The following is a 27,734-nucleotide window of genomic DNA, read 5'->3' as shown; positions in this document are numbered from 1 at the left end:
AGAAGTTTGCTGGATTTTAATTTCTTTGACTGCATCTACAAGAAGCACATTAAAACTCCCAATCTAACGCATGGACAGCACTAGTACTGTGTGGCACGGAAAAACCCAAAGTATAATTAAGTGGAGTTTCTTACCTGTTAGTCAGTGTGGCTGGCATTGGATGTGTTGCATTAGGTGGTACAGTGGTGTGGGTGAGGGGGGTAGGGTTCTGTGATATTGTGACAGGGGTCTGAATAACCCCATTTAAAGCTCCTACAATGCCATTAATTGCCAGTTGGTTACCTGGCAAAGCTCCAATTATTCCACCCACTCCAGGCACTGCAGGAATGGTGGATGTTACAGTCTGCATTCCACCAGCCAGTGCCCCCACTGTCACACCATTGACCTGCTGAACTCCGCTAACGCCTGAGCCCGGCTGCGCTGGACTCTGCCCAGCGGGAGGTGGGGTAGAAAGAGCAGAAGAGCTGCTGGTGCTCTGTCCACTGGAGGTCAAGTCCTAATGCAAGAAGGAACAGAAACTTAAGTGCGGAAGAACACAGCAGAACTGTGTAAAATCATTTGAAGCCATTTAATGGGATCTACTATTGTTCATCAGAAAAACACAGAAATGAAACTAACCACACCCAAATTACCTGATTTAACACAGGAAGAGAATTATCAGGTAAAAAGCTGTTTCCCAGATGAGGGCTCTTACTGCTGTTCAAGGAATCAGTAGTAGGAGCTAGAATAATAAAAGACAAAAAGAAACCTATTTACCCTGTTAAATTACATCATGTGTAAGATTAAAGGCTTATCTAAAAAGCTTATCCTGAAGCCCACATTAAAAACACTTAAATATTAAGTCTTGCTATTTCTAATACCAGTTTAAATGGGAAAATCTATACCTCTATTGAAGACCATGGCTTTAAATCAATAGAGATCACTACACATTTAAATAACTATTATCGTTAAATTATGTACTAAAGAAGTCAGAGCAAATTCAAGTCGATCACTTAACAGATTCTTCACGTTCTCTGAGAATAAGCTATCATTCCTTCTCTTAACCATCTTCATGTAACTGGTAACCAGTTATTATTCACTTATTATGAAAAAGATATTGAGAGTCTATCCTACTTTCCCTTAGATACAAAATAAACATTTCACACTTACCATTCTGTGCTGAAAATGCATGCATTTGATGAGATGGGCTAGGATTTGTCGTTATTGTTGGAAAAGGCACTGAGAGCTGTGCATTCAGTAACTGAAGACGTTCTTTTTTGGCTGTCAAGTTTTTAATCTGTTCTTCTAATCTTCGATTTTCAACTTGAAGTTGATGTAATGACTTCAGCATTCCTAAAACTAGCAAACATTTGGATGGCTTTAATAAGGACAAGTTCCCACACACGACTAAGTATTTTACAGACCTAAGTGTCAATAACTTTAGAAATAAGTTAAAATAGGAAAGCGGAAATTCTGTAAAGCACTTTTATATTACTAGGTTTTATTTCTAAATTTCCTTTTATTTCTAAATTTATATGTAGATATAAATTGGGAAATAAATAAATACAGCATAATGTATGTGTGTGTATGTAAGCATAAAGAGATAGTGGGCCTGGATAATACCTTCTGGAAACTTTGTTGCCACGTATCAAAAAAATCCGCCCACCTGGTTCAGGTAATTTCCATTTCTCAAACAAAACTGATAGAACGTTTACGTTTTATTCTCGCCAAAATAAAAACCTAATCACAAAGTCGAAGTGCCTGCCCCAATCTTTCATTCAAATCGTAGTTCAGATGGGAAAGAATCCCTCCAATATCCCTCACCGCAATCAAGAGCGCAAGTGCGCGCGCGCTGCTCGGTTCCGCTCAGCGAGGGCGAGCCGCCCGGCCTACTGCTGCTGCACACGTTGCCCAGCAGGGAGCAGTGTGCGCGCACCGCAGCCCACATCCCAACTCCCACAGGAAGGCGTGTGCTGTCTGTAAAGGAGGCCGTTTCCATCCGGCCTCGTCACCTCAAATACAGTTTCGATTCCTTCCACAACTCGGACGTCTCAACTGACAACACAGAGTAGTTATGCCAAAAGTTCTATGTACGTATTAAAAGTTGTATTTGTTTAACATGCCCTCAGGGCCTTCCGAAGACACAACTGTACTGGTACAGCCGTCTGTGGTCATTTCCCAAGGATTTAACTTTTATCCCTCCTCTTCAAAATCCCACAAAGAAGCCCTTAGTGTACCCAAATGAGATGCAATAAGACTAAGCTAAACCTGTCCTCCAGCTATCATGTTTAAAGGATTATCCCGGCATGAATTTCCTCACAATTAGCATTTTTTGTCAAGGCACCATTCACAAAAAAACAAAACAAAACAAAAAAAAAAACCCACAATTTATGGCACTTGTCTACTAACAAGAAGCAAAATGTTTTGTTTTAATATAATAAACTAGCAAAAGTTTATATCCCCAAATGATAAAAAAACCATCTATTTTTTCCCCCCAAAATATATATCCTTAACACTATCCCAGCTTCTCCAGCTACCTACCACTTACAGGAACTTTGCTTTTTTGGCTTTTTTCACCTATGGCCCTCCATAATACTTAACACTGGGAATACTAAATATGGATATAAAGATATAGATATAGGTATAGATATAGATATAGATATATGATACAACTTAATAAGTGAATGATATTTAATGAATGAAAATTGTATGTAATTTAGTAATCGTTATTCTTGCTCATCTAAATTGTAAAATTAGGAAGACAGCTTGCCATACTTGACTATATGCATTTTTAAAAATGAATTCTCTAGAGGGAAGCAAGTTTTCTTCCAACAAGTGAAGAGAAGATGTAATTCACGTGTTTTAGTAAAATGTGAAAACTGGTAAGAACAAAGTACCAACGTGAAACTAATTCAAAAGAGTAATAATAACCACTCAACAGATAAGTGCTTACTATGAGCTAGGCAATGTTCTTCACATTTTTTATGCCATTTAATCCTCAAAACAACACTATGATATAGGTACATTATTATTCCCATTCTACAAATGGGAGATTAAAGCATACTGACATCAAGAAATTTGCCCAAGATCATATTGTTAAGAACAGGTAAAGTGAAGTCCAGTAGTAAAACTGCAGAATCCCTATTAAACCACCACTCTATACTTTCTCACCATATTACAGAAAACATATTTCATAATTTCACTGCTACTCCTGATGAAGTGTGTCTGTTACATCCATCCATCTGTCTGTCCATCTATCTTTCTGTAAAGACATGAAAAGAATACTTACTGTCACTAGGAGTACCCTGTTCTAATAAAAACTGCTGTCCTTCACTCCACTGCCTCTCCAAAAGCTGTTCTATGCTGGCTGCTACTGGAGGCAGATTTTCCAAACTGCTGTTGACTGGTTGATCATAGCGAATCTGTAAGCTGCTTACAGGAGATCTGTTGAAAATATTAACTCTCAGGTTAAACAGAAAGAGAGTGCATTTACGCTTCTTACCTTATGCTGGCCCGTTTCCCGTACAAGTTTTCTAACTCTAGGCTGCCTATGCTGGAAGAATGATAAAACCATTATCCACCCTAAAATTGAGTAATTACCATTCTTCCTCCCCAAATTATAAAAATCGCAGGAATAGCTGGCTAGACTCAGTAATTAAAAACCACTAGAACACATAAACACAACACCAATAATCTCTGAAATAAGCTGTAAAAGAACTTGATACAGCCTTAGACAAAGGAGGGAAAGAGAGTATTAGAAAACTTTAAAATAATTAGCCAGAAAAGAAGAGTTCCACAATTCTGCTTTAATATGCAAAACACCAGAGGAACACTGTACAATTATAATAATGTAGAAAGCATTTTAATACACAATCAACAGAATCTCAAGTATCAGTAAAAAGATGATTTTGAAGGAACCCTTTGTTTTAAAGTAAAAAATACTTATTTTCTAGTATTTTCAGGATTAAGGAGCATTAGCAAGACCAAAGTAAATTTTTATTTGAGCCCTTTATACACATTTTTCTAAAACATCTTAGACCTATACTTCAAATGGTAATAACTAACTCTTTCAAAGCAAATATTACTTATATTAAGATAAATATATAATGTTCTCTCGTCCACCTTTTGTCTTAAATTGGTAAGCATGCCCATTTCTGGTCTCCAGCCTCTACACTAACATAATATATTGGTAAAGGGCTTTGGAGTTTCCAAAGTGTTTCCATGTAATTATCTCATATGATCGTCAGAACAACCCAGAGAGAGAGAGAGAGAGAGAGAGAGAGAGAGAGAGAAGTCAAAAGCGTGGCTTATTGGTTCCATTTCTACAGGAGGAAACAAGATGGGGCTTTAGTGACTTGTCCAAAGACACACTGCCGATAAATGGCAGAGCTGGGGCCACAACTCAGGTCTCTAACAACCACCGGTGTTCTGCCACTGCCTCAGTATGCTTCTCTATAAAAATCTCTTTGAATAACAAGTTAGACAAATGAGGTTTTTTATTCTACACATAAACATCACATGCTACATATAGTTGACCATCCCTCTTCAAATAATACATTATGCCAGGATACTTTAGACTATTACATGTCAGGCTGATTTTTAAAGGATAACATAAAGTTGGAAATATATGCTAAAAATAATTTAGTATGATTTATTGTTGGAAATTCCATTTAGCTAATGAAAACCTGAGAACTATTGTGCTAAGCAAAATAGCACTAAGGGATCTCGCAGAATTTCTGGGTAGTTTCTAGGATATTTTAAGAGGGGAACATGGACATGCTTCCTCCACTAAACACACGAGCAAAAGTCCGCCTAGTTTTCTACTTTGAAAAGAAGAATAATAGAATAGTACAGAAGTAATCACAGCATAAAATTACAAATTAGTCGTTGATGTTATCATTGTGTGCTTCTGATTCCTAGTTTCAAAAGAAGAAATATTTCATTTCCTATAGTGCTCAATTATGAAAAATACTACTACTTTTAGGTCATCCAAGAATTTTATAGGAAAAGACACACCTAGTGGTACCACTAGAAAATAGCAAAATTCGACGTTACTGAACTAATCTCCTGATAAAGATGTTCCTTAACAGACTTTACCAATATATCAGCAATACAACAACAGATACTAACAGTATCATCGCATGAAAAATTTAATTTTTAATAGAATTTTTAAGTTTGCATAGTTGAAAAAAAAAAAAAAAAGACTCCAGAATGGGCTTTTCCCTCCTTCTGTTCTCCATTCTCACCCAGACTAACCATTCTTGAGGCACAGTTTACAAAATTAGACAGCAGAGAGCAAACAAACTAGAAGAAGGCATAGAAGTTAAAAGTCATATATAATTAATTAATAAAAAGAGAGCTACGGCCTAAAGTTCGACTGTTTTCCATAAGCTGGCACAATATTCCCTTCTGCCATTCTCCCCACTGAGAACAGAAGATGTGGGCACTTAGACTGTGCTCAGAAAAATTCAACCATTTCAGTAGAACTTTGCTAAGTGTGTCCTGCTAACTTCTTTATCTCCTATCAGAGATATTTAAGGCACCTAAGTTCGTTCAGATAATATCTAAGACAATTTTACAGAACGAATGTAAACATTTATTATACTTTGATTCAAACAATTTTAGGAACTAGAGGGATTTTACTTTATTTTATTTAGTTCATTTTTTTTAGGCATCTCTACACCGAATGTAGGGCTCGAACTTACGACCCCAAGATCTAGAGTCCCATGCTCTTCCGACTGAGCTACCCAGGAGCCCTGAGAAGTAGAGGGAATTCAGAAATGAGCCCCAAGAACTAGGAACCAGAGATGAAAGGGTTCAAGTGCATTGCCTACAACAGAGCTAAAACTGGAACCCTAAGTTGAAAGCCTGGAGTCGGTAGCTTCAAGAGGTTTTAAAGACTATTTCATAACCAAAAAGAATTAGCCAAATTAACGTATTTAACAGTACCAGTCGCTAAATGTACAAATGATAAAAACAAGAGAGTTCAAATTGACTGGAAATCTAAGAAAAGGTAGGTCCTTCTAAAAGCTTAAAGTCTAACCATGTGTTTAAATTAATATTCAAATTAATTGAGAATCATTTTTCTTGACTGTCCAGACATGCTTCTTATCTACAGAATGCTTTTACAGCCTCACAAATGTGTGCTCTGATAGGAGATAAAGTAGTTTCCAAATCTCCAAACGTCTCCTTTGCCTCGCCTCTGCAGAGTAAACAGCGCTTACCGCGGTGAGAGACTTCCTCGGGGTGAGCTTCCTCTGCCAGCAAGGCTGCGGCCATTGTCTCCGAGATCTTGATCTGCAGTGTAAATATTTCATAGCTGATAAAGTGACTCTCACTAGATAAGAGGTTTTAAGCTCTTGCCCTGATTTTCCCTAAAACGTACATAAAACCTTTACCACTACTTCGCAGTTACTCTGAAAGTAGATCTAGTATGTTGCTAGTTCAGAATTGCTGAACTGTGGCATGTAAGGCGTTGTCCCTACACGTTTTTGTGGGTGTAGAAGGCCATGGATTATGTTCCGTTCTTTCATTCCTTTCAATTTTACAGCACAGAAGCGTGGTTTGCATTTGCAGTACCCTCCCCTCAGCCACTTTTAATTTCTACGGTTAAAGTAATGAATCACAGCTGTGGACAGCTAATCTGTATGCTTATCACAGCAAATCCTTATGCTTTGTATTTTTTAACACTTTGCATCCCAAGACAAGTCATAAAATACATAGTGTACGACATAAAGCCACACACCATAACTAAAATTACACATATTACACGGATCCTCACACCAAGGATAAAGTTAAATATAACACTAAATATTTAAATTGACAAAAACAAGCAGGAAGATAGCATGCTGGACTTAAAAGGAAAAAATTAATTTCTTCAAAATAATTCTTAGGTAACACCAAATATCTCTGCTTGACAAGTAACCTGTGTCTCCCCTACAGTCAGTTCCTTATAAAATCACCCTATCTGGCCTCTTTCGAGGTTGTCCTCCCCTTATTCTGAGTCAGGTAACCTCTGACCTGAAAGGGTAAAGACATGACTGATCCATTCTTGGTGAACTGCTAAACCCATTCCCTTCCCCCAAACAGGCATGACTACTTGGACATGTCAACAAATCCTTAAGGATGGAATGAAACAAAGCAAATCCAGTGGCTCATTAAAACAGTACAAGAGGCAAATGCTACAAAATGTCAACTGGTAAAAATTCACAGGATTACTAAACACTGTAGAAATTCTCTAACAGGATTTTTTTTTAACCAAGTTTGTGTAATGCAATTTCATGAATTATGCAAATAAAGGTTTAGGCTATTCACAGAAAAGCCCAGTGTTATGTTACTTTCATTGCACAGAACTGAGAACTGAACACATCAATCACAAAAGTCACAGGAGACATTGTTGCATTCCTGCCTGCTGATGGCTCTGCTTAAACATTTACATTTCAGACAGTAAAAAAAGCACATCACTATTTTGCAGCACCGCACACTATTTACTTCCAACTGTGACTCTTTTGGTTGGGGGTGGGGGTGGGCACAATCCTGTATTAACCACACCTTTAGACTTTTCAAAGAAAATGAGCCAAAGGCAGGGATGGGGGGGGGTGGGGTGGGGGGGGATTTACACTGGGGGAGAGCTGAAAAATTCTTGAAAACTTACCTGTTTGACTGTTTTCAGACTGAACTATAAGAGCTGCCATTGATGAATTTGGATTTAATCTATTGCCATACATATGAGATGGTGCCTGACTAAGAGAAGATCCAGATAGGGTATTTGCCTAAATGAAAAGAATTACAAAAATAAATGAATGATATTAGAAAATATCTTCACGCTTTTCCTAATAGACCTAGCAACTGTTTTCTCTAACCTAAGAATATAAGCAAACATTCCTGACTTTCTAAAGAGCAAATTTTATTCTTTCTTGTTTTACCATTCCAACATTTCAACTTTTTTGAAGTAATTCCAAATAAAAAAAACAAAGACTGGCACATTCAAAGTTAACTACGCTAACTTTAATTTCAAAGTATCTAGTCACTAACAAAACCCAGTGGCATGGTAACCATGTGAACATATGACTAATTATTTAATCTTATTAAACCATTTACAAAATAAAGGCAGGTAGACAACAGATGTCTAACAAATGCTTCAGTCCCTTACATCACAGGCTGGCTAAGGAGGTCAAAAGGGCCAATTTCTACTTTTAGTATTTTAACTACACAGAGCTATATTTCCATTGCTTAACTCTGTCATTAGTAAAACCTGCACACTATTCTGTTACTTCCTATTTTGATAGACTTGGAAGCCTGCTGCTTTTTCTGTTTTGTTTTGTTTTTATTTTAAAAGAAAGCAAACAGGCATCACAAGTATGTTTTCTATACAATGCAGAGCTCAACGAATCACAGCTTTGCCCTGACCCCATATAAGGCACTGTCTTTTTGGCAGGAAGCCAGCTCCACTAACTGAAGAGCTGGTCCAAAGTTTGTAATTCATTCATGTTGCTAACCACAATTCTGAGGGCCTCTACTGGGCCTTGTGCCAAACAAGGGAAAATGAACCCTTAAACAGATGACGCTACGGAGGCTGGCCAAAGTCTTGCGTAATCCAATGTAATAAAAATGCCTTCTTTGATGTGAATACTTTCTCCCACTTTCTAAGAATATTATAACCTTAAAATGTGGCATTCTGGGAGCAAATCTCCTGTACACAAAATACTGTTACTCTAAGAAGGCTATTCCTAGCCTCAATACTTTTCAGATTTAACATAACCATAGATTTAAAGCAGACTTCTTATTCTTTTTCATGAATGAGATCGAACTTAACCTTTTATAAAATGAAATTATTGTATAGTTATTTCATAACAGAATTCTGGAAAAGAATTTCAAAGGCTTGAAGCAATTCGAATATAAAGAGGCTAAGTAATCGTAGGACAAAAGATGTGGGATGTTCTACCACACGTACAACTAACTACACACAGGAGACCAAGACATGTCGACACAGTAGTTATAAAAAGCAAAATATTACAGAAAATAAACTGGGTTTCTGGGAAGATTCAGACCCTGACATTATATATGGCTTCTGGCCAACTTACTGGGCATGAAAACTGGACTTTACAATTCACAGAAGTAGTCGGTGAGACAGAATCCTGTCCTTGCTTTCCACTGTTTCAAAAGGTGTATTTCCTAGTTCATTCTTCAATGTCTAAGTTTAATTGGTCAATTTCTGGGTTTCATTTTTCTTCTTATTAAAGATGTGTATACAAAGCCAATAAATTTATACCATAAAGTTTTGCTTAACAATCAATTAGCCCTCAGGAAAAGGTAAGTCATAATTTTAACTTCAAGATCATACTAGATGCTTACCAGGTATTTAGTAGTATAGCATACTAAAATATACAATTCATAAATGGAAATATAGCTAGGTGTTTTTTTGTTTTTTTTTTTACCTCTTGGTTACTCATAAAATAACCTAGGGTAAGAAAAACCACCAAACAGACAAACAGAAAAGTACAGATGTTACTAGTCCCATGTGTTAACATCTCAGGTACCTTACACTTAAAAATATCCTTTGCAGAGCCGATTTGCTCTTACTCTAGATACAATTCTAAAAAGATCAACTAAGCATATAAAAGATTAGAAAGTGGAAAATTCACTAGAAAGAGGAAGAAAAGTCATTTCTTGAGACATCTGCTGGCAGCAGGAATCAACAGCTGACAGGAGGAGAAGAAAGAGAAAAAGAGGAGTGAGGTGGCGCTCAAAGAACACGGACGCCTAGATGCCTTAAACCTGCATCTCAGCCTTCTGGCTCTCCTGTTTCGTGCAGTCGTCGTAACGGTTGAAACTTAACTAACGTTACACCAGTTGGGTTATCAGTTTTATGAGCTGCCTTAGTCTCTTGATAAGAATCAAAAGATCCTACTCCAATCAGAAATACCCTTTTTCAGGAAGAATTCTTCCTGCAAGGGCTTTATATTTATCCTTATTAGCTTTCAAATTTTTTGATGCAGTCTTCAAATTATCTTAGTGTCTCTATCACACATTAGGCCCACCATACTACAGGATCAAAATGCAGAGCAGTACTGCATAATAACTGATTTGCATAATGACTATCATCAAGAAGAAGATAAATCATCTTTACCATAATTCCAAAAGAAGAAAGTAGGTATTTTATAAAGGTGGCAGACAAAAGTAAAGTTAATAAAATAAAAACCTAAAATGGGAATACATTTTTCATCCTCCTAAATGATCAATTTCCCAAATTCCCTGAATGAGTAAAAATTACCTGGTAGTTTGTTTTTAAAGAATTACTGCATTTATTGAAACCAGAAACTTTGGAATGAGATTAAAAGTTATTATCAGGTAGCATTTTATGGTGTATTAAAACATCTAAACCACTCTACATTAAAACTCAAGTCATTAACGTCATTTTAAGCGGTAACAAGAGTTATGAATACACAAATGTCTGACACTGCTTAGCCAGTACTTCTGAAATGATGTTTAGAATGGTTAATGTTGGGAACCCATGATAAGCTTGTTGCCACCTCTGGGCCAAGAAACCCTCATCAGTTTAGTGAAAAGATTCTACAAGTTAGTAGCAATAAGAAGGGTAAGTGAGGTGGGCAGGGGCAACTTACTTAGGAGAGCATACATATAATGTTGGACATTTTGTAGACTTAAAATTTTCTGTTGTCTTTAACAAGTGAAAGCACTAAGATTCTGGAGGACAGAAGGAAGTTCATGTGAATCTAAAGAAACACTGGTAAAGAAACATAAAGGGCACTTGAAAGCTTTCATTGTAAAAGAAATCTGGAATAAAGAAAACAACATACACATACTTCTCCCACAGCGTATGTCAGATGGGAATTTTTAAAAGAGCATCAAAAGCCAATGATTCACACACCAGAAGTCTGCTTCAGGAGACCTGGGATAAAAGACAGGCAATTCTTTTTGGAGAGAACTACCCACCTTAGGACATTCCAATTTTATCTTGCCCAAGTAAGCGGAAGGGCTACTAGGGACAGAGATCCTCCTTGAATCTACTGGCACTGTAAGAATAGTTGTTAACTCTGGGGAGGCCGAAGGAAGGAAATCTAAGATATATGTGAACTCTACTACTTTTGCAACTTTTCTCTATACTGTACACCTATAATTATTTCAAAGTAAGAAGTTAAGGCATGCTTGGATGGCTCAGTCAGTTAAGTGACCTACTCTTGATCTCAGCTCAGGTCATGATCTCTGCACTGACAGCACTGAGACTGCTTGGGATTCTCTCTCTCCCTCTCTCTGCCCCTCCCTTGCTCACGCTTGCTCGCGCGTGCGCGCTCTCTCTCTCTCTCTCTCTCTCTCAAAATAGGTAAACTTAAAATAAAACAAAAACAAAATTAGAAGTTAAAACAAAACAAAAAAATGATAAGACAAACTAGTTAATAGTGTCTCGCTGAAATCATATAATCTAATCAACACAGTGTTAATCAAAATAGGTTAGATTAGATCAAGATAAAAATATTTAGTAAATATTTTAAGTTCATATTGCCATAATAAACTTTTTTTTTTTAAGTTCGTTTATTTTGAGAGGGGGGAGGGAACGGGAAGGAGGGGCAGAGAGGGAGAGAGATAGAGAATCCCATGCTGACTCTGTGTTCCCCAACTCGACATGGGGCTTGATCTGACGAACCATGAGATCATGACCTGAGTTGAAACCAAGAGTCTGAGGCTTAACCCACTGAGCCAGCCAGGTGCCTCGCCGTAATAAACTTCTGCTTTCATTTCCAATATATGATACCTCAGAGTTTTTGTTCCCTCCCCAAGATTAATTGAAAGGAACCACTTCCACCCAAGATGTTATAGAACACTTATTCTAATACTCTAGTAATAAAGCCTCAGTAAGAGAGGTATTTTACCAGATGGACCCAAAGGCAAGTAGAGGAAGAATAAACTGAATAATTATTGAGATACATTCAAGCTACTTTGGAAAAAAAAAAAAAAAAAAAAAAAAAAAGAGTATGTTTAGGTGCCTGAGTCAAAGAACCCTAAGCAAATTTAGAATAAGTTATACTAAAACACCTAGAAAGACACACAGGTCTCTACCAAGGCAGTATTCCAACTCAAAGCAAATCAAATCAAAGAAATTTATTGTTTCATAAGTAGACTCACGGACCATATTAAAATATTAACAAGATTAAAATGACATTTCAGCTTGAAATTTCCCCTGCTGTTAATAGTTCACCTCCTATTATATTTCAAATGTCTGCTTATGACCACGGAGAAATTTTAAAAGAACTCTAGCTGCAAAGCAACGCTACCCAATTCCTAGGCACTTGGCTCCTTCTAAAAGAGTCAGATTATGAAGGAAAAAAGTCAGACTAAGCCTACTCAATTATTTGAATATCAGACAAAAATGGATGCTGTTTTGTTAGGGCTTTTTTCCTCCCAAATGTTGGTAAAGGCAGAATAATACAGAATAAACAACAAAAATTCAGTTTGAGAGAACAGAACCTATAAAAACTTCACTTTTGGAAAGTATCATAGCAATACCTAGAGGTGGATATGAAACTTTATACTTTGATCATACAGGAAAGGGTTATAGTAAGCTTTTTTAAATGCACAATTAACCTGTCAATAAACATTAAAATCACATGATTCAAACAAGCTCAAAACACAGTAGAGCTTCTTCAAGCATTCCAACCCTGACATATGATATTAAATATATTCTTTCAAAATTTTGTCAGATTCACTAAATTGAATATTACTTTTAAAAATTTCTATCTCATATATACATCCTTACAAGAGAATACTTTTATCACTATATCTGCCATAAATCAAGCTTTCTCACCGAGGGCAAGGTACTAGAACCTCTCTGTCCTCAATTTCCATTTGGAAGCACGGAGATAATAAGAGTACCCACCCTCATAAGAATACTGTGAGAATTAACTGAGTTAGTATACAGGGCTTATAAAGAATCCGTGGCACATGGTAAGCAAACTTTAACTTGTTATTTTAAAAATTATTTTCATAAGCTATTACGGCTTCCATTTTTCCATTAACTTCATTAGAGAATATAATATATCAATTATATTTTGATACTAATATGGCTAGACTTCAAAGATTAAAACATATTTCCTTAAGAAAAACTAGATGGTATAAATGTCTCATTAGGCAATGATACTGTAATCTATGTATTCTTTGGTAATAATATAGCAATAGTGCAGGGGTGCCTGGGTGGCTCAGTCGGTTGGGCAGCTGACTACAGCTCAGGTCATGATCTCGTGGTCTGTGAGTCTGAGACCCACATCGGGCTCTGTGCTGACAGCTCAGAGCCTGGAGCCTGTTTCCGATTCTGTGTCTCCCTCTCTCTCTGCCCCTTCCCTGCTTGCTCTCTGTCTCTCTCTCTCTCAAAAATAATAAACGTTAAAAAAAATTTTTTTTTTAATTTTTTTTTCAACGTTTATTTATTTTTGGGACAGAGAGAGACAGAGCATGAACGGGAGAGGGGCAGAGAGAGAGGGAGACACAGAATCGGAAACAGGCTCCAGGCTCTGAGCCATCAGCCCAGAGCCTGACGCGGGGCTCGAACTCCCGGACCGCGAGATCGTGACCTGGTTGAAGTCGGACGCTTAACCGACTGCGCCACCCAGGCGCCCCTAAAAAAAAAATTTTTTTAATAGTATAGCAATACTGCAAATATAATAAAATTCAAATATTTTAATGATAATTTATACATCTTTCCAATTTGCAAACACAATTTGACCAGAAAAGTTTCCAGGAAAAATTAGAGAACAACAGAAAGTTTCAGATATTCTCCAACTCAATTCAAACTTTGCACTATGAAACATATTCTGATAACAGACCCCATTTCTGTGTCAGCTCCCACCAGTAAGGCTTTAATACTCAGCGTGTGATGAGAGATGAAACCAAGTGTGAACAACTTTCAGGTCCCATGAGTAGGCTGACTGTTAAAGCTGTCAGGTTCAATTGCATCATTCCACATTATTCAATGCCTCAAACTGCTCCCTAATTGTTAGGAGCTTAACGTATTCAAAACCATTGTTTAGGCTAATACTGAAATGCCCCACAATTGAGTTTCTATAAAGTAGTGGGAGGGATTAAATTACAGTTAAACCATCACTGAACACTCATGATTGGACAAGAGGATGGCAGAATAACCAACCAACTCTAAGCAGGTTTCCTAATTGGTTAATACCTAATCAATACATCACCCAAGTTTAGGGGAAAAAATTTAGTCCCCAAGGACTAAAGCAGCTATTGAAATAATTTACGAACTGGAAAAACCTCAGTCAACAGCTGAACCTAAAATGACTAAAATTCATATACCTATGTTAACATGGAATTATAAATCTTAACAAAAATTTTTAATACTATTTTTAGTAAGGGAAGTGCTTCTATACAATTTATCTCACTGGTAAACAGGCTGTTTCTGTAACAGTCCAAAATTAAGTCCAAAATTGTAACATCAGTGTAATAACCTTTAATTCCAAAGTACTTTATGGTCTAGAAAGTATTCTCATTTGAACTTCATAATGTACCTGTCCCTATAGCCGGTAGGACAGGTATTTAAAGTATTTTATTTTACACATGAGAAAAACTGACACCCACAAATTTAAAAAGCCCCGCCCATAGTTATACTCGTGAGTAGGAAAGCTCCTGGAACCATGGATTTCTGACTCAAATTTCTGCTGTTTGGCATTATGGCACACAAATGGACACAGTAACATTCCTAACAATGTTTTTCAAAGAGATACCTCTTGACACAGAGGCACATCGCTGGGAAATTCATTTTTATGGGAGGGAGGGATTCAGTAAACCAGACAGCAGCCTCCAGAGGCAGACTGCCTGGCTTCCAAACTTAGTTCCCCCATTTCCCAGACAACCAACGCTGCACGGTTACTGAACCTGTACATCGCCCAATGGCAAGTGACATCACAAAGCACTTATAAAAACTTATTTTGCTCAGAATGTTAATGTCCTTGAAACTACAAGTCATTATGAAACTATTTAAAATATAAAAGGTGTAACTTTCATTCTGACCAATCAAGTCAGAGATCTTCTGAAGTCACATCTATCTGCCTGGGAAACTGAGCCATTTTCTCAAACAGAATGGAAATGTCATATCAGACAGACATCCTCTGAAAGGAAATTGAGGACTACACCTAAGACAACTCACACACACACACACACACACACACACACACACACACCACAAAGTTATCATATTGGAAAACAAAGTATTCAAAGCTGCCTGAAATAAAAGTCTCACAGAAATGTGCGAAATATTAGTCCTTAAATTAACTGTACCTTAAAAATACTTAAACACCTGCATTTACTGAGTATCACATTAATAAAGCTTGAAAGTTCCTTCATCTAAAATTATTTAAATTTATTGTTTATGATAGTAAAAACAGAGTTATCAAGAAACCAGGATTATATTTATGAAGTGTGTGCCCAAAAGCAAAACCCAGAATGCAGAAAATACAACTACTTTTCATTACATTCAGTCTTAAAATTTGTTTATTAAAGGAATCATCCTTCAAACAAAAGCACTTGAATTTTGCCAAAAGACAAACAGAATGAATGTAGAACTAGGAGACAGAGTGGAATTTGAAAGGCAAAATGAAAAATTAATGACACACCTACAGAAACTAATTTATACCTCTACTCATGATACAACAAGGGTAGAGCACATCATTTAAAATAAATCATATGAACAGTAGTTCTATCTTCCAGTAATGTTAAAAACTATTAACGATATTGTTATCTGAAAGAATAATTACTCTAAAAACAAATAAATAAAACAAAAGGATTTAACACTGAAGAATATAAAACTAGCTGATCAAACATTTTTAAAAGGTGTTTTCAAATTAGGGCTGCTAAGCATCACGTTTTCCCCTACAATTTTACAAGTGTCTCCTTTTTCCCCCATTAAGGCACAATTCTATTCTCAGTTTTTAATTTCTATTAAGCTCTTCCTGATCTTACCTCCCTGACCACTTTCCAAGGAACAATTCTTAAGACAGCAAATAAGCCAAACAAGAGGCCTGTCTATCTTACTTAAAAAACCGAGGCCAGAAAGATCAAGAATGACCCCTGGATCTTTATCCTGCTGGCACCAGGCCAGTCACTAAAAACTACTACCTTCATTAAATTTGGCAGGGGGGATGGGGGGGGGGGGGGGGGGGGGGGGGGGGGGGGGAGGGCATTATTCAAATTTAACATTTCCATTATCTGTTTATATTTTCTAAAATACTTGCTTGCTAGTGTGATGTTACAATTGTAACAAGACTTCCATAATCACGTTTTAAATATCGGTAATTTTAATTAACCCACTTACAGCATTGCTAATCAGCTACCTGTAAAGAAACCCTAAATAACAGACTACGATTTGATTACCTAAACACAATGAATTGTGCAATTTGAAAACAAACAGGGCCCATATAAAAGTTAACCAGAAATAAACTTGTCAATTTGAAGAGAGGATTCAATCACCAAGTACATCCCAATTTGTCAGAGTCCTAGCTAAACGTTCCCTTTATTCTAAATATTTTTGTACCCTTTCCCTCACACATTGCCTAGAAAATTCACATTTTGCACATTCAATACCAATACTATGGTCTCAGGCAGCTAAATTGAAGTAGTTCTGCACTCAGTTCAACTGAGAGGTCAATGTGCCTCAGTTGCCTGGAGACTGATGGTTGCTACAGCAGCACAGATAAGCCAGGCTAAATAAGCTTCAGCTTGAAGGCAGAAAGCATTTACTGCCGGACAGAATCATAGATGCAGTTGTCTCAGCATGCAGCATTTGAGTCTAACTAGATGATCATATTTATAAGAGACCCATCTTACTGAACATGGAAAGAGGATAAACAGTAAGGATTTTAATTGGACTGAATCCTGGATTACTTGCAACTATGATTTCTTTGTTCTTCAGTTGAGTCATATGTTAAGTGGAATTTTCCCTCTAGCTATAAATTTCTCTCCACCACCACTTCCCCCATCTACCTCCCTAATGCCAACCCCCAAAACCACAAACATAATGAATGAGAAGAAATGAGATTTTTGCTTAATTCAGCCTGGAATTAACCAGAGAGTAATTAAAACAGACTTTTATAAAGAAAGAAAAGAAAAACGCACACTGGAAATGTTCATGTGAGACTTTGTCCAAGGATAGAAAGCTATCAACAGCATATGGCTACACTTAATTAAAAGAGATGAAACTATTTACAAGAACCATTCTCTCATTTATCCTTTCACCCTCTCTAACCCCACACCCCTGTTATGCTGCCTATCTCACCAGGGCTAGTGAAATGAGCTACAAAAAACTCTCCCAAATTAGTCAAACTCCCGTTATTCAGGTTGAGAGGTTCACCACATAGTTAACTTTCATTTTCAAACATGATACCACTAATCACACCACTGGTTTTCTGTGCTGAACTGTCTGTTGTTTATTCTAATACCTGATCTAATTATAATGGTGACTGCACTGAGCCATTACATATTTTTAAAAATAACTAAGGCTGTACTCTGATGTACAGCTTACAGAAAATACTTAAAAAGTGTGTATATATATTTTTAACTCTTGCTTAATATTTATTTTTGAGAGAGAGAGAGAGAGAGAGAGAGAGAGAGAGAGAGAGAGAGAGAGAGAGAGGGAATGCAAGTGGAGGAGGGGCAGAGAGAGACACACACACAGAATCTGAAGCAGGCTCCAGGCTCCGAGCTATCAGAACAGAGCCCAACACAGGGCTCGAACTCACAAACTGAGAGATCATGACCTGAACCGAAGTCGGACGCTTAACCAATTGAGCCACTCAGGTGCTCCAAAAAGTACATATATATTCTAAAGGCCTGGACAATGGAAATTATGAACACATATGTAAAGCATAAATTTATAGCAACTTACAAACAACTAGCTCATAGTTTGTAATTAGAAATTTGTCTATATGGGGCGTCTGGGTGGCTCAGTTGGTTAAGCGTCCAACTTCAGCTTAAGTCGTGATCTCATCATGGCTCATGGGTTCGAGCCCCGCATCAGGCTCTGTGCTGACAGCTCGGAACCTGTAGCCTGCTTTGAATTCTGTGTGTCTCTCTCCCTGTCCCTCCCCTGCTCACGCTCTGTCTCTTTCCTTCAAAAATAAACAAACATTTAAAAACAATTTTTTTAAAGGAATTTGTCTTTTATAAATTTCTCTAAATACTAAGATTTACTTCTAGAAGCTTGGATAAAATTAAAGTAAAATTATAAAGAATTCCAAATAAAAATATCTATATATACTTTAGGAATTTTAAATTATTACACCTTTGGTGAGGTGGTGGAGTAGGTATGTGTGTACAGCTTTGCCAATTTACTGTCCTATTTATAAATACAAGATTATGGTTTTTCTGATTTGACTCTTGCTTTTAAGGATTCCTGAAGACTACTGGCCTATCAAGTTACAGGTCTAAAGTGAAGGAAAGGGATAAATTTATGCACAATCACCAACAGAGTCACTTATTTATAATATTCATGTACATTCTTTCCTCTCCCACTAGGAAGAAAACAATATAGTACTCAAAGGGATCGATCACTCTTTAACCTATATTCTCCTACACTGGTTTTTGAAAACTTAGACAGCAGACGATCATATATTATTTCTGTGATTTTTAAAATTATAAAAGGAATTTTTAAAACCACAAAATCGGTTCACACTTTTGAAGTCCTATTTTTAATTTTTTTTGTTTTTATTTTTTAAGTTTATTTATTTATTTTGAAAGAAAGAGTGAGACAGGGGCAGAGAGAAAGAAGGAGGGAATCTCAAGCAGGCTCCGGTTTGTCAGCACAGAGCCCAGCGTGGGGCTCGAACCCATGAACCACGAGATCATGACCTGAACCAAAACCAAGAATCAGACGCTTAACCAACTGAGCCACCCGTGCACCCCAAGTCCTACTTTTTAAAAGAAAGAGTAAAAGTCCCCACCAAGTTACCAGTTTACATTAGGACAAAATTAGAAACTCAGAAACTGAAAAGAGTCAGTTGAAGACAACATATTCCTTTGTCATCTCTCATAAATACCATGTAAATATGTCTATTATTTCCACTAACATGTCAAAACAAATTGAGGCATTTTAGAAATTCCTGTAGGAAGCCCTATTTTCTTTCTTTCCTCTCCAATGGAATTCGCTTTCAGAAACGACAAACCCACCTACAGGTCACTTCACAGCACTGCAATAATTTACCTGAGTTGTAGCAACAGCTGGGGCTGCAGATGATGCTGCTGATGGGGAGAGAGCTCCCACTTGTTGCAAATGCCCAGAAGATTGCTGAGGTAAATGAGAACTGGAGACAGGAGTACTAGATCCTGAGCCAGATACTACATTTGGAAAGGATACTGCTACATCATTGCTGTTATAAATACCTGAAAGAAAAAAAATTATTTAAATACTTTGCAACTTAGCAGTCAAATTTGTCACAGATACTTAATATTAACCATTAAGTCAGAACACCCACATTTCTTCCTGATCCCTCCCCTCAATGATAAATTTTATTGGTGGTGATAAAAAAAATGTATTAATAACTGACTAAATACTGACTTGTCATAAAACACTTGTTTAAAAAGAGCCTAAGTCATTTTTAATTTGTAACAAAAATGGCTCTGCCATGTGACTGGGATCACATCAGGAAGTGCCTCGTAAAAATAACAGTAAGTATTTTAGGAATCCCTAAGAGCAAAGAAATGTTTCTTAAAAAGGAGAATGAAGCAATTAGAGTTGCTTAAAAATCACCTGGTAAGCTTTTCAAAACGCAGATACTAGAGCCCCCGAATTCATGATTGAGAGAGAGGTCTGACATGGATGACTATGTTTTAGAAAGGTCACCCAGTTTACAATATAGAAAACAGAAGAGAACTAGACTTGAGATTCAAAGATCAGTAAGTGGATTCTAGAAATATTCAAGAGGAAGAATGAACAGACCTTATGACTGAATGGGGCGGATGAGTAGGGGTAGGGATGGACGGGGAGAGAGGATTAAAAGATAATGACAACGTGGACTACATGGTGGTGGTAAGGGTCACTTCAAGGACACAGGAAAAAAGGATGGAGGGATGAAAGCACTTTCAGAAAGCATCATGGAGTTGGAAGAGAAGAGAAGAGAAGAGAAGAGAAGAGAAGAGAAGAGAAGAGAAGAGAAGAGAAGAGAAGAAAGAAAAGAAAAGAAAAAAGAAAAGAAAAGGAAAGAAAAGAAAAGAGAAAGGAAGGGAGGACTGGGTGAAAGCAATCCATTCTGAAAAGCGGATGGGAAGAGGAAGGAGAGAGATGATGAGCAAAAGTTAAGGGGAAAGAGGAGTGACTAGAAAAAGATGTTGATTTTTTAAAGATGGGAGATCATGCTCATATGCTCCACAGGAGAGGCTCTTTGAGGAGAAAGGTGAGAGATGGGAATATCAATAAACCAATAGGGTTCTCAATCAGGGATGATTTCTGCTCCACAGAGACATGTGATAATGTCTGAAGACATTTTTAGTTGTCAAAACCAGGGGGCACTACTGACATACAGTAGGTAGAGGCCTGGGATGATACTAAACATCTTAAAATGTACACGGCAGCTCCTCACAGCTAAGAATTATCTGTATTACAGTGTCAGCAGTGCAGAAGCTGAGAAATCTTGATATAAACCAAGGCTCCTGGGAGGGTGGGAGAAAATAAGACCCCAAGATCCTAAGAATTTGACACTGTAACAAGAGGAAAGCAAGAGAAAAATGAACCTAAGTGGGATGTAGTTAAAAAAAAAAAAAAAGAAAGAGAAAGAAAGAAAGATTAGAAACTATAGCCCTTGCAAGCAACAATTATTTACATTAACAGTACAATGTATTCTGTTCTAGAGAACATAAGTATTATTGATTCATAATAAATAGAAGTACTCATAATCCTCAAACAAGAAAAATAAGGGAATTGTGACATCTGTAAAGGCCTTACAACTATAATTGAGGGTCCTAAGATCCTTTTTCTACAATTTCTCCAGGAAAAAAAGATAATTTATTCATTCACCAAATGCATCCATTCCGCAAACATCTGAGAGCTCACTGTTTGCCAGACATTATTCTAAGCCCTGGAGATACAAAGCCATTCAAGTAATGTGGTCTCCGCCTTCAAGAAGCTTAGTGGAAAAAAGAGACTATTACAAAAGACTGTGAAGAGTGCTATGATAGAGACATCCTCAGGGGCTCTGAGCACATGAAAAGGGGTATATAACCCAGACCTGAGGTGAGAGGATGAGGGTCAAAAAACTTACTGGAAGCGATGGATGCCTTTAGAGCTCATTTCTAAAGGAGCTGTAGAACCGAGGTGAAGGGTGGTTTGAGGAAGAAACAGAAGAACATGTAAGTACCATCTGGGTAGTCGAAGCAAGAAATGAGGCTAAAAAATGAGCAGGAATCAGATCAAGAACATTAAAAGCTAAAATGCTGGAAATTTGGAAACAACAGGATGCCACTGAAGGACTGTAAGCAGAAGCATGGTGTGATCAGACTGAAGTTTAAGCAAGACATCAATCCATGACACAAGTGGAGAACAGACTGGGGAGGGGATTTAAAGAGAGACTGAGAAAGCTGTTTAAGGGTTGCTACAATAATACCGATGAGCAAAAAAGGAGATTAAACTACAGTAATAGTAGTAAAGATACATTCTAAAGGCAGAGTTGATAGGACTGGTACCTAATAGGACCTCAAGAAGAAATAAGAGGGAAGAGTCGAGGATGACTCTTCAGTACCAGTAAGTGGGCGTGTGGTGATACCACTCACTGAAACAGGGATAGCAACTGGGAGCATCTAGTACTGTACGTGGTTACTATATGCAGGTCACTGTGCTCGCGTAATAGCCCAATGAGGTATATATTACTCCCATTTCACACAACAGCAAGCAGAAGTTTAAAGAAATAATCTGCTGGGGCATCTGGGTGGCCCAGTCGGGTGAGCGTCCAACTCTTGGTTTCAGCTCAGGTCATGGTCTCACAGTTTGTGAGTTTGAGCCCCGTGGGACTTTCTCTCTCTCTCCCTCTCTCTCTGCCCCTCACCCGCTTGCACTCCTCTCTCTCTCTCTCAAAATAAATAAATAAACTTTAAAAAAAATCATAAAGAAATAATTTGCTTAGTGACCTAACAGATGGTAGAATCGGGATTCAAACTCGCAGCTGCCTGATTCCAAAACTGCAAGCACTTTGTAAGACAAGACTGAAGTACAGGTTGATCATTCATGGTCTCTGACATGCCTGTGGAACACAGAACTCCTTCCTCTATAGGCTAGAACAGAACAGGATCAGCCTGGAGCTCAGCAGGAAAATCAGGTGTGGAGATACAAACACAGGAGTCAGAAGAATAATAAAGTTAGCGTAAGTAAACATGAAAACTCAAAAAGGCTTTCTGTTGGCTTGCACTGTTTGAAATCTTAAACTAGTTCATATTTAGAAACACTGAAACTTCACGTTTCAAAGCAAATTCTAATTTCTCCTGAAAAACTGAAGCTCTGTCAATATTGGACACCAAGTTCTGAAATAGCAATAATCTGCTGGAACTTTGGTCAGGGTATAGATTCTTTAACCCACCAGAGTCCTGTCATTCCTTATTCTTCATCTCTTCACTCATTTACGTCACCTACCTGGCCCCTGTGAATATGTGATTTACAACTCCTGATATGGAAGCTGGTCAAAGCCAAGGAACGGAAAAATGAAATCACCTAGACAAAATTCTCAGCATGATCAAGAGGACCAAAGACAGAATCCTACAGAACATTACCACTGGAAGAGTAAACAACAAAAAATAGACCACAAAGAACAAAATAAGAAAACTAAGAGAATCTTAGGAACCACTAGAGAATTTCAAAGGAATAGGTCAAATGATTCCACTGGTCATTTAAAGTCAGGACAGAAAAAGGAGTCACCAAATATGACAATAAATCTTGGCAAAAGTAACTGTTTTAAGAGGTTTGGCTGTGAAGGAAAGAAAAAAGGTAGCATGTAAATGGAGCTTATAAACCTTACATTCCAAAAGACATGCACCTGAGAAATACAAGTTTTTAAAAAGTTTGTTATCTCATAATTCATTTAACAAATATTTATTGAGGTTCTTATTATTAAAAAACAAAAAAGGCACTGAAGATAACAAAGAACAGAAAGGAATTTTGCCTTCAAAGAACTAATAGTCTCATAGCAGAACTAGTAAGTATTCATAAGCTAAAGAAACGCTAGGTACCATAAGGACACAGGACCTGAGGGATGACTGAGTTCAGAGGAAGAGACTAGGGGAGGTAGTTCCAGAGAGAAGCACTTGAACTCAGCCTTTGCCGCAAAGTACCTTAAAGGTAGAATGATAATAATCTAATTTTTTTGTGATGGAAAGCATACATGGAATCTCCAACTCTTAAAACTAAGATAACTGGAGACAGCATGCTAAAAAAACAAAAAACAAACAAACAAACAAACAAACAAAAAAAACGGAACAAGTGTTTGAGACAGAAATCCTGGCTCTCTCAACTATGTGATCTGAATCAAATTACTTAACCTTTCTGAGCCTCCATATTTTTCTCTGTAAAATCAAGTAATCACTGGGGCGCCTGGCTGGCTCAGTTGGTTAAGCGTCCGACTTCAGCTCAGGTCATGATCTCACAGTCCTTGAGTTCGAGCCCCGCATCGGGCTCTGTGCTGATAGCTCTGAGTCTGGAGCCTGCTTCAGATTCTGTCTCCCTCTCTCTCTGCCCTTCCCCCATTCATGCTCTGTCTCTCAAAAATAAATAAAAACATTTTTAAAAATTTTTAAAAAACAATAAGTAATCACTACCTTAGAGGCTTTTATTTGAGAACATCCATGTAAAGGGTCTAAGAGTAAGTAAGTCTCCATAAGGGTAGCCATAACTATTTTAGAGTTATTGCTCTAATAAAAATTTTAGGTTTAAGTCAGCAAAGAACAGTATTAATTACCAGGCCCTCTAATGTCCCTAATACTCTTTCAAAATTGAAAATACCATTGCCACATGCAATAATATATCCTAAAAGTGTAATGCTGAGAAGCAAAACTGTGGTTACTGAGGACCTCCAATATCTAAACTTGTATCTGTTTTTACATTGCATTAGAGCATACTTAAATAGGAAAGTGCACAACTAAATATGCAATGTGGTGAACACAACTTTGAAACTGTGTCTGGTGCTTGGGTTACTACTATAAATAGAACAGATAAAATTATCTTTTCTGATCCAGGCAGGGCAGTATAAATACCCAAATCTTTTTTTGAGTATGAGGATCACTGACTCTCCTAAACTTCCTCATACCTCATGAACCAACAGTTTACTAAGACCTCCAGAACTTTCAAAAGTTAAATGAATGATCCTCCTTAAATTGTTCTGTGCCTGCTTTCTTTTTAACTTACTCTATTTCCATCTTTCACAAATTATATGTTATTTTTTAAAACTTTTTTTTAAAGGTTATTTATTTGGGGGGGGGGGGGGGGGCTGCAAGTGGGGGAGGAGCAGACAGAGAGGGAGAAACAGAATCTGAAGCAGGCTCCAGGCTCTGAGCTGTCAGCATGGAGCCCAACATGGGGCTCAAACTCACAAACCATGAGATCATGGCCTGAGCCGAAGTCAGACGCTTAACCAACTGAGCTACTCAGGCACCCCTATGTTATTTTAATCTAAATCAAGGTGATATTCATGGCATTAAATAGAACTGAATCCTGTAATGCATAAACTCTAGGAAAATACCTGAAATTCATCTGTTCAGGATAAAGCGTAGGCACAAAGATATAGAATGATACAGAGGTTGGCAATGATGTACTGATCCATCCACCCAGCCATCCATCCACCCAATATTTATTGTGTGCCTACTAGAAGACAGGCACTGTGCTAGGAGCAGGGAAAGTAGGGAACGTGACAGACAAGACAGACAAGATCTCGGCTCTCCAAGAGTTTACAAGTTAATTAGGGAGGCAAACAATAAAACAAACACATAACTATAAATTGTGACAAGTGTTGTGATTGAAGAGAAAGTACCATGAGAATGACAAATTAGGAAGCCGAAAGTATCTATCTGAAGAAAAGATACGTAAGCCAAAACCTAAAGTTCACGCAAGTAGACATTAAGTGAACAGAGTGAAGTAGAAAAGCTTGTTCAAACTTGACAATGAAATAGAAAAAAGAGGGAAAAAAAGGTAATATGGGTAAAGTATAGTGGAGAGAGTGGTGGAAGACAAAGCTGGAGAGAAGGGAAGGAACAGATTACACACGACCTTGCAAGCCATGTAGAGGTGTTGAGAATTTACACTAAGATCAATGGGAAGACACCAAAGGCAAATACAGCATGACTTGGTTTTTCAGAAGATCATCCTTCTAAATGTGGTAAATGAATTGAAAAGAGGAAGAGTGGAAACAAAAAGGTCATCTAGGAAGCTATTCCACAATCTAGATCAAAGATTATGTCCCTCAGGACGAAGGTGGTAGTGGTATGGAAACACTTGGAATGATATGGATCTGAAGTACATCTAGAAGTCAGATGCACTCAACTTGATAGTTAGCTACATTTGTAGATAAAGTATTATGAATGAACTGGCTAGTGGTTACAAGTACCATTCACTGAGGCGGTGAAAAAAGGGAAAGTGCATTTTTGCTTATAAAAGAGGAAAACATCGGTCTAGGACTAAGTCCTGAAGACCTCCAACATTTCAAGGAGGGTTAATGGAAGAGGAATCAGTACAGAAAATTGGTATCAGTGAGGTAAGAAGAACACCATGAGTGCAGCATCACTGAAGTCAAGAAAAGGGTCTAAAGAAAGGGCACATAGATGGTTATCAACTGATGCTGAATGGCTAATTAAGAGATAGACTGAAAACGTCCATTGGATTTGAAATATGGAGACAAATGGTGATCTTAGTGAGAACAGGATAGGGTGGGCAGAGCCAAGAAAACACTGCTGAGACCTAAGCTTTTATTAGTGTGCCCACGGCAATGATATAAAAACAACATATAAGACAGAACTATACATGACCAGCGACATAAATATTAGTGTTCACCAATCAGAGTTCCTGACTCCCAATTTCAAACGGCCTAGGAGGCCAAATCAGTGCCACATCAGGTTGTTTGTCCAGCACTGAACCAGAGTAAATGAATGGGACAGTCTTGAGGAATATTTAAGCTAGTAAATGACTAAACCTGTGAAGTTATCCCCAACCCATATCCTATGACTGAATAGTCTTTTCTGGAGGTTAATATGGTGTGAAAGTAGTTAAGTCCAAATCCTGCTCCCTCATGCAAATAACCTCTCTGGACCTAGCACACCTCATTTGTAAAGTGAGAATGGCACCAATATTTCACAGGGCTGGTGTAAGGATTGGCTAATACATGTACTAATACTATTAGTACGCTCTCCTACCACATAGAAAGCATTTGATAAACAGTAGCCATATTATTATAAAGGAGCGATATCTATCTCCATGATAAAAGAAGTAAACAGAATCATATACACAACAATAGAAGATTCCATTGTAAATGTTGCAATGTAAATGTAAATGTTTCACTGTAAATGTTAACATCCTTTCCCTTTGGCAACTAATGCATAACAGGATTATTTTGGTTTTCCCTTTCCCTTTGGTTTTAGATTGTGAAATATATCTCTATATGATTAACACCTTCATTATTCAGAGAGGGTAAAATAAAATTTAGAAAAAGAGCTTTCTTTCCTGAGACTCTTGGCCACCTTGATGGAATATAGGTGTTCCAAAATCTCGTTAGGCAAGCATTAACTATTTCTTAGGCTGCTCTATTTTTACAGAGATCTGAACAATTCTGTATTGCTTCTTTTGACTTTACCTATAAAAATACTACATACTAATTATTAAAAATCTTAAGTAGATGGCAAAGTAGGGAAAAATTCATCCACAAACACTGTTGACATTTTTATGTATTTTCAAATTTTTTGGTATATAGTTTATGGTTTTGTTTAGCTTTATATAGCTGCCTATGTATGAAACTAAACATTTTTAATCCTTTTATACTTAACGTATTTTCCTATTCCATTATAAAATCTTTACAAATGTTTTGAATGTTATTTTGACATAATCAATTGAATATTGCGTAATTGACTCTGTTTTACAATATTCTACAATTATTTATTGCCTAATGTACCCAGACAAAATACTAGATGAAGATACTACAAAAAACAAAAACAGGTATCACCCTTGCATACATGGTTCTTAAAATGAAGGAACCAGATATTAAGTAAGCACACAGATACCAGTGCGATGATGAAAAAGCAGAATGTACTGTGACCAAATCTAAGGGATAACTTAATTAAGATCAGCAGAGTAGGCTGCAGTGAAGAAGTGACACATAAACTAAAAGGAAGAGAGACCACTTCTATTGTTTTTACCTGTCCATAATTCTTTCCCGTTTTGTGTCCAAATAACATCCTATTTTCTGTCAGGGAAGTACCCCTCCTCCATTTCATACACTCTCAGCCCAGAGATAAACATGTGACCCAAGCTGTAATAGTCTCTCCTGGGAATTAGTATCTTGAAGGCATACACACCAGGGCAGAAAATGGTCAGACCTGTTAGTCTAATGGTAGTAATATTAGGATTCTATTAATCCTTCTTTACCCAGCCCTTGAATCTACCCTATTTCTGTCCTCTCAGAGGTCTGGGAAGGGGTTTTTTCCTTTAGTTCTCTAAATAACTGTACCTATCCAACAAATTCTTTTTTTGTTTAATTTGACAGAATCCACTCTGTGACTTA

At 37.3% G+C, this 27,734-nt stretch overlaps 1 protein-coding gene across 13 annotated transcripts in view; it reads right to left on the bottom strand.

The window, feature by feature from the left end:
• Window positions 1-27,734, bottom strand: part of MLLT10 (MLLT10 histone lysine methyltransferase DOT1L cofactor) — a 243,168-nt gene that overhangs the window by 9,793 nt on the left and 205,641 nt on the right. For all 13 annotated transcript variants that reach the window (XM_030321048.1, XM_030321047.1, XM_030321054.1 and 10 more), the window contains 7 exons: window positions 19,199-19,377; window positions 7,634-7,751; window positions 6,204-6,276; window positions 3,269-3,423; window positions 1,150-1,338; window positions 633-721; window positions 135-496 (listed from right to left, as the gene is read on the bottom strand). In XM_030321048.1, the coding sequence (XP_030176908.1) occupies window positions 135-496; window positions 633-721; window positions 1,150-1,338; window positions 3,269-3,423; window positions 6,204-6,276; window positions 7,634-7,751; window positions 19,199-19,377 (1,165 nt within the window). The remainder of the gene's footprint in view (window positions 1-134; window positions 497-632; window positions 722-1,149; window positions 1,339-3,268; window positions 3,424-6,203; window positions 6,277-7,633; window positions 7,752-19,198; window positions 19,378-27,734) is intronic.

This window comes from Lynx canadensis, chromosome B4 (genome assembly GCF_007474595.2).
Source record: "Lynx canadensis isolate LIC74 chromosome B4, mLynCan4.pri.v2, whole genome shotgun sequence".
NCBI classification, from domain to species: Eukaryota; Metazoa; Chordata; class Mammalia; order Carnivora; family Felidae; genus Lynx; species Lynx canadensis.
This window is presented reverse-complemented; position numbering and strand designations above follow the sequence as displayed.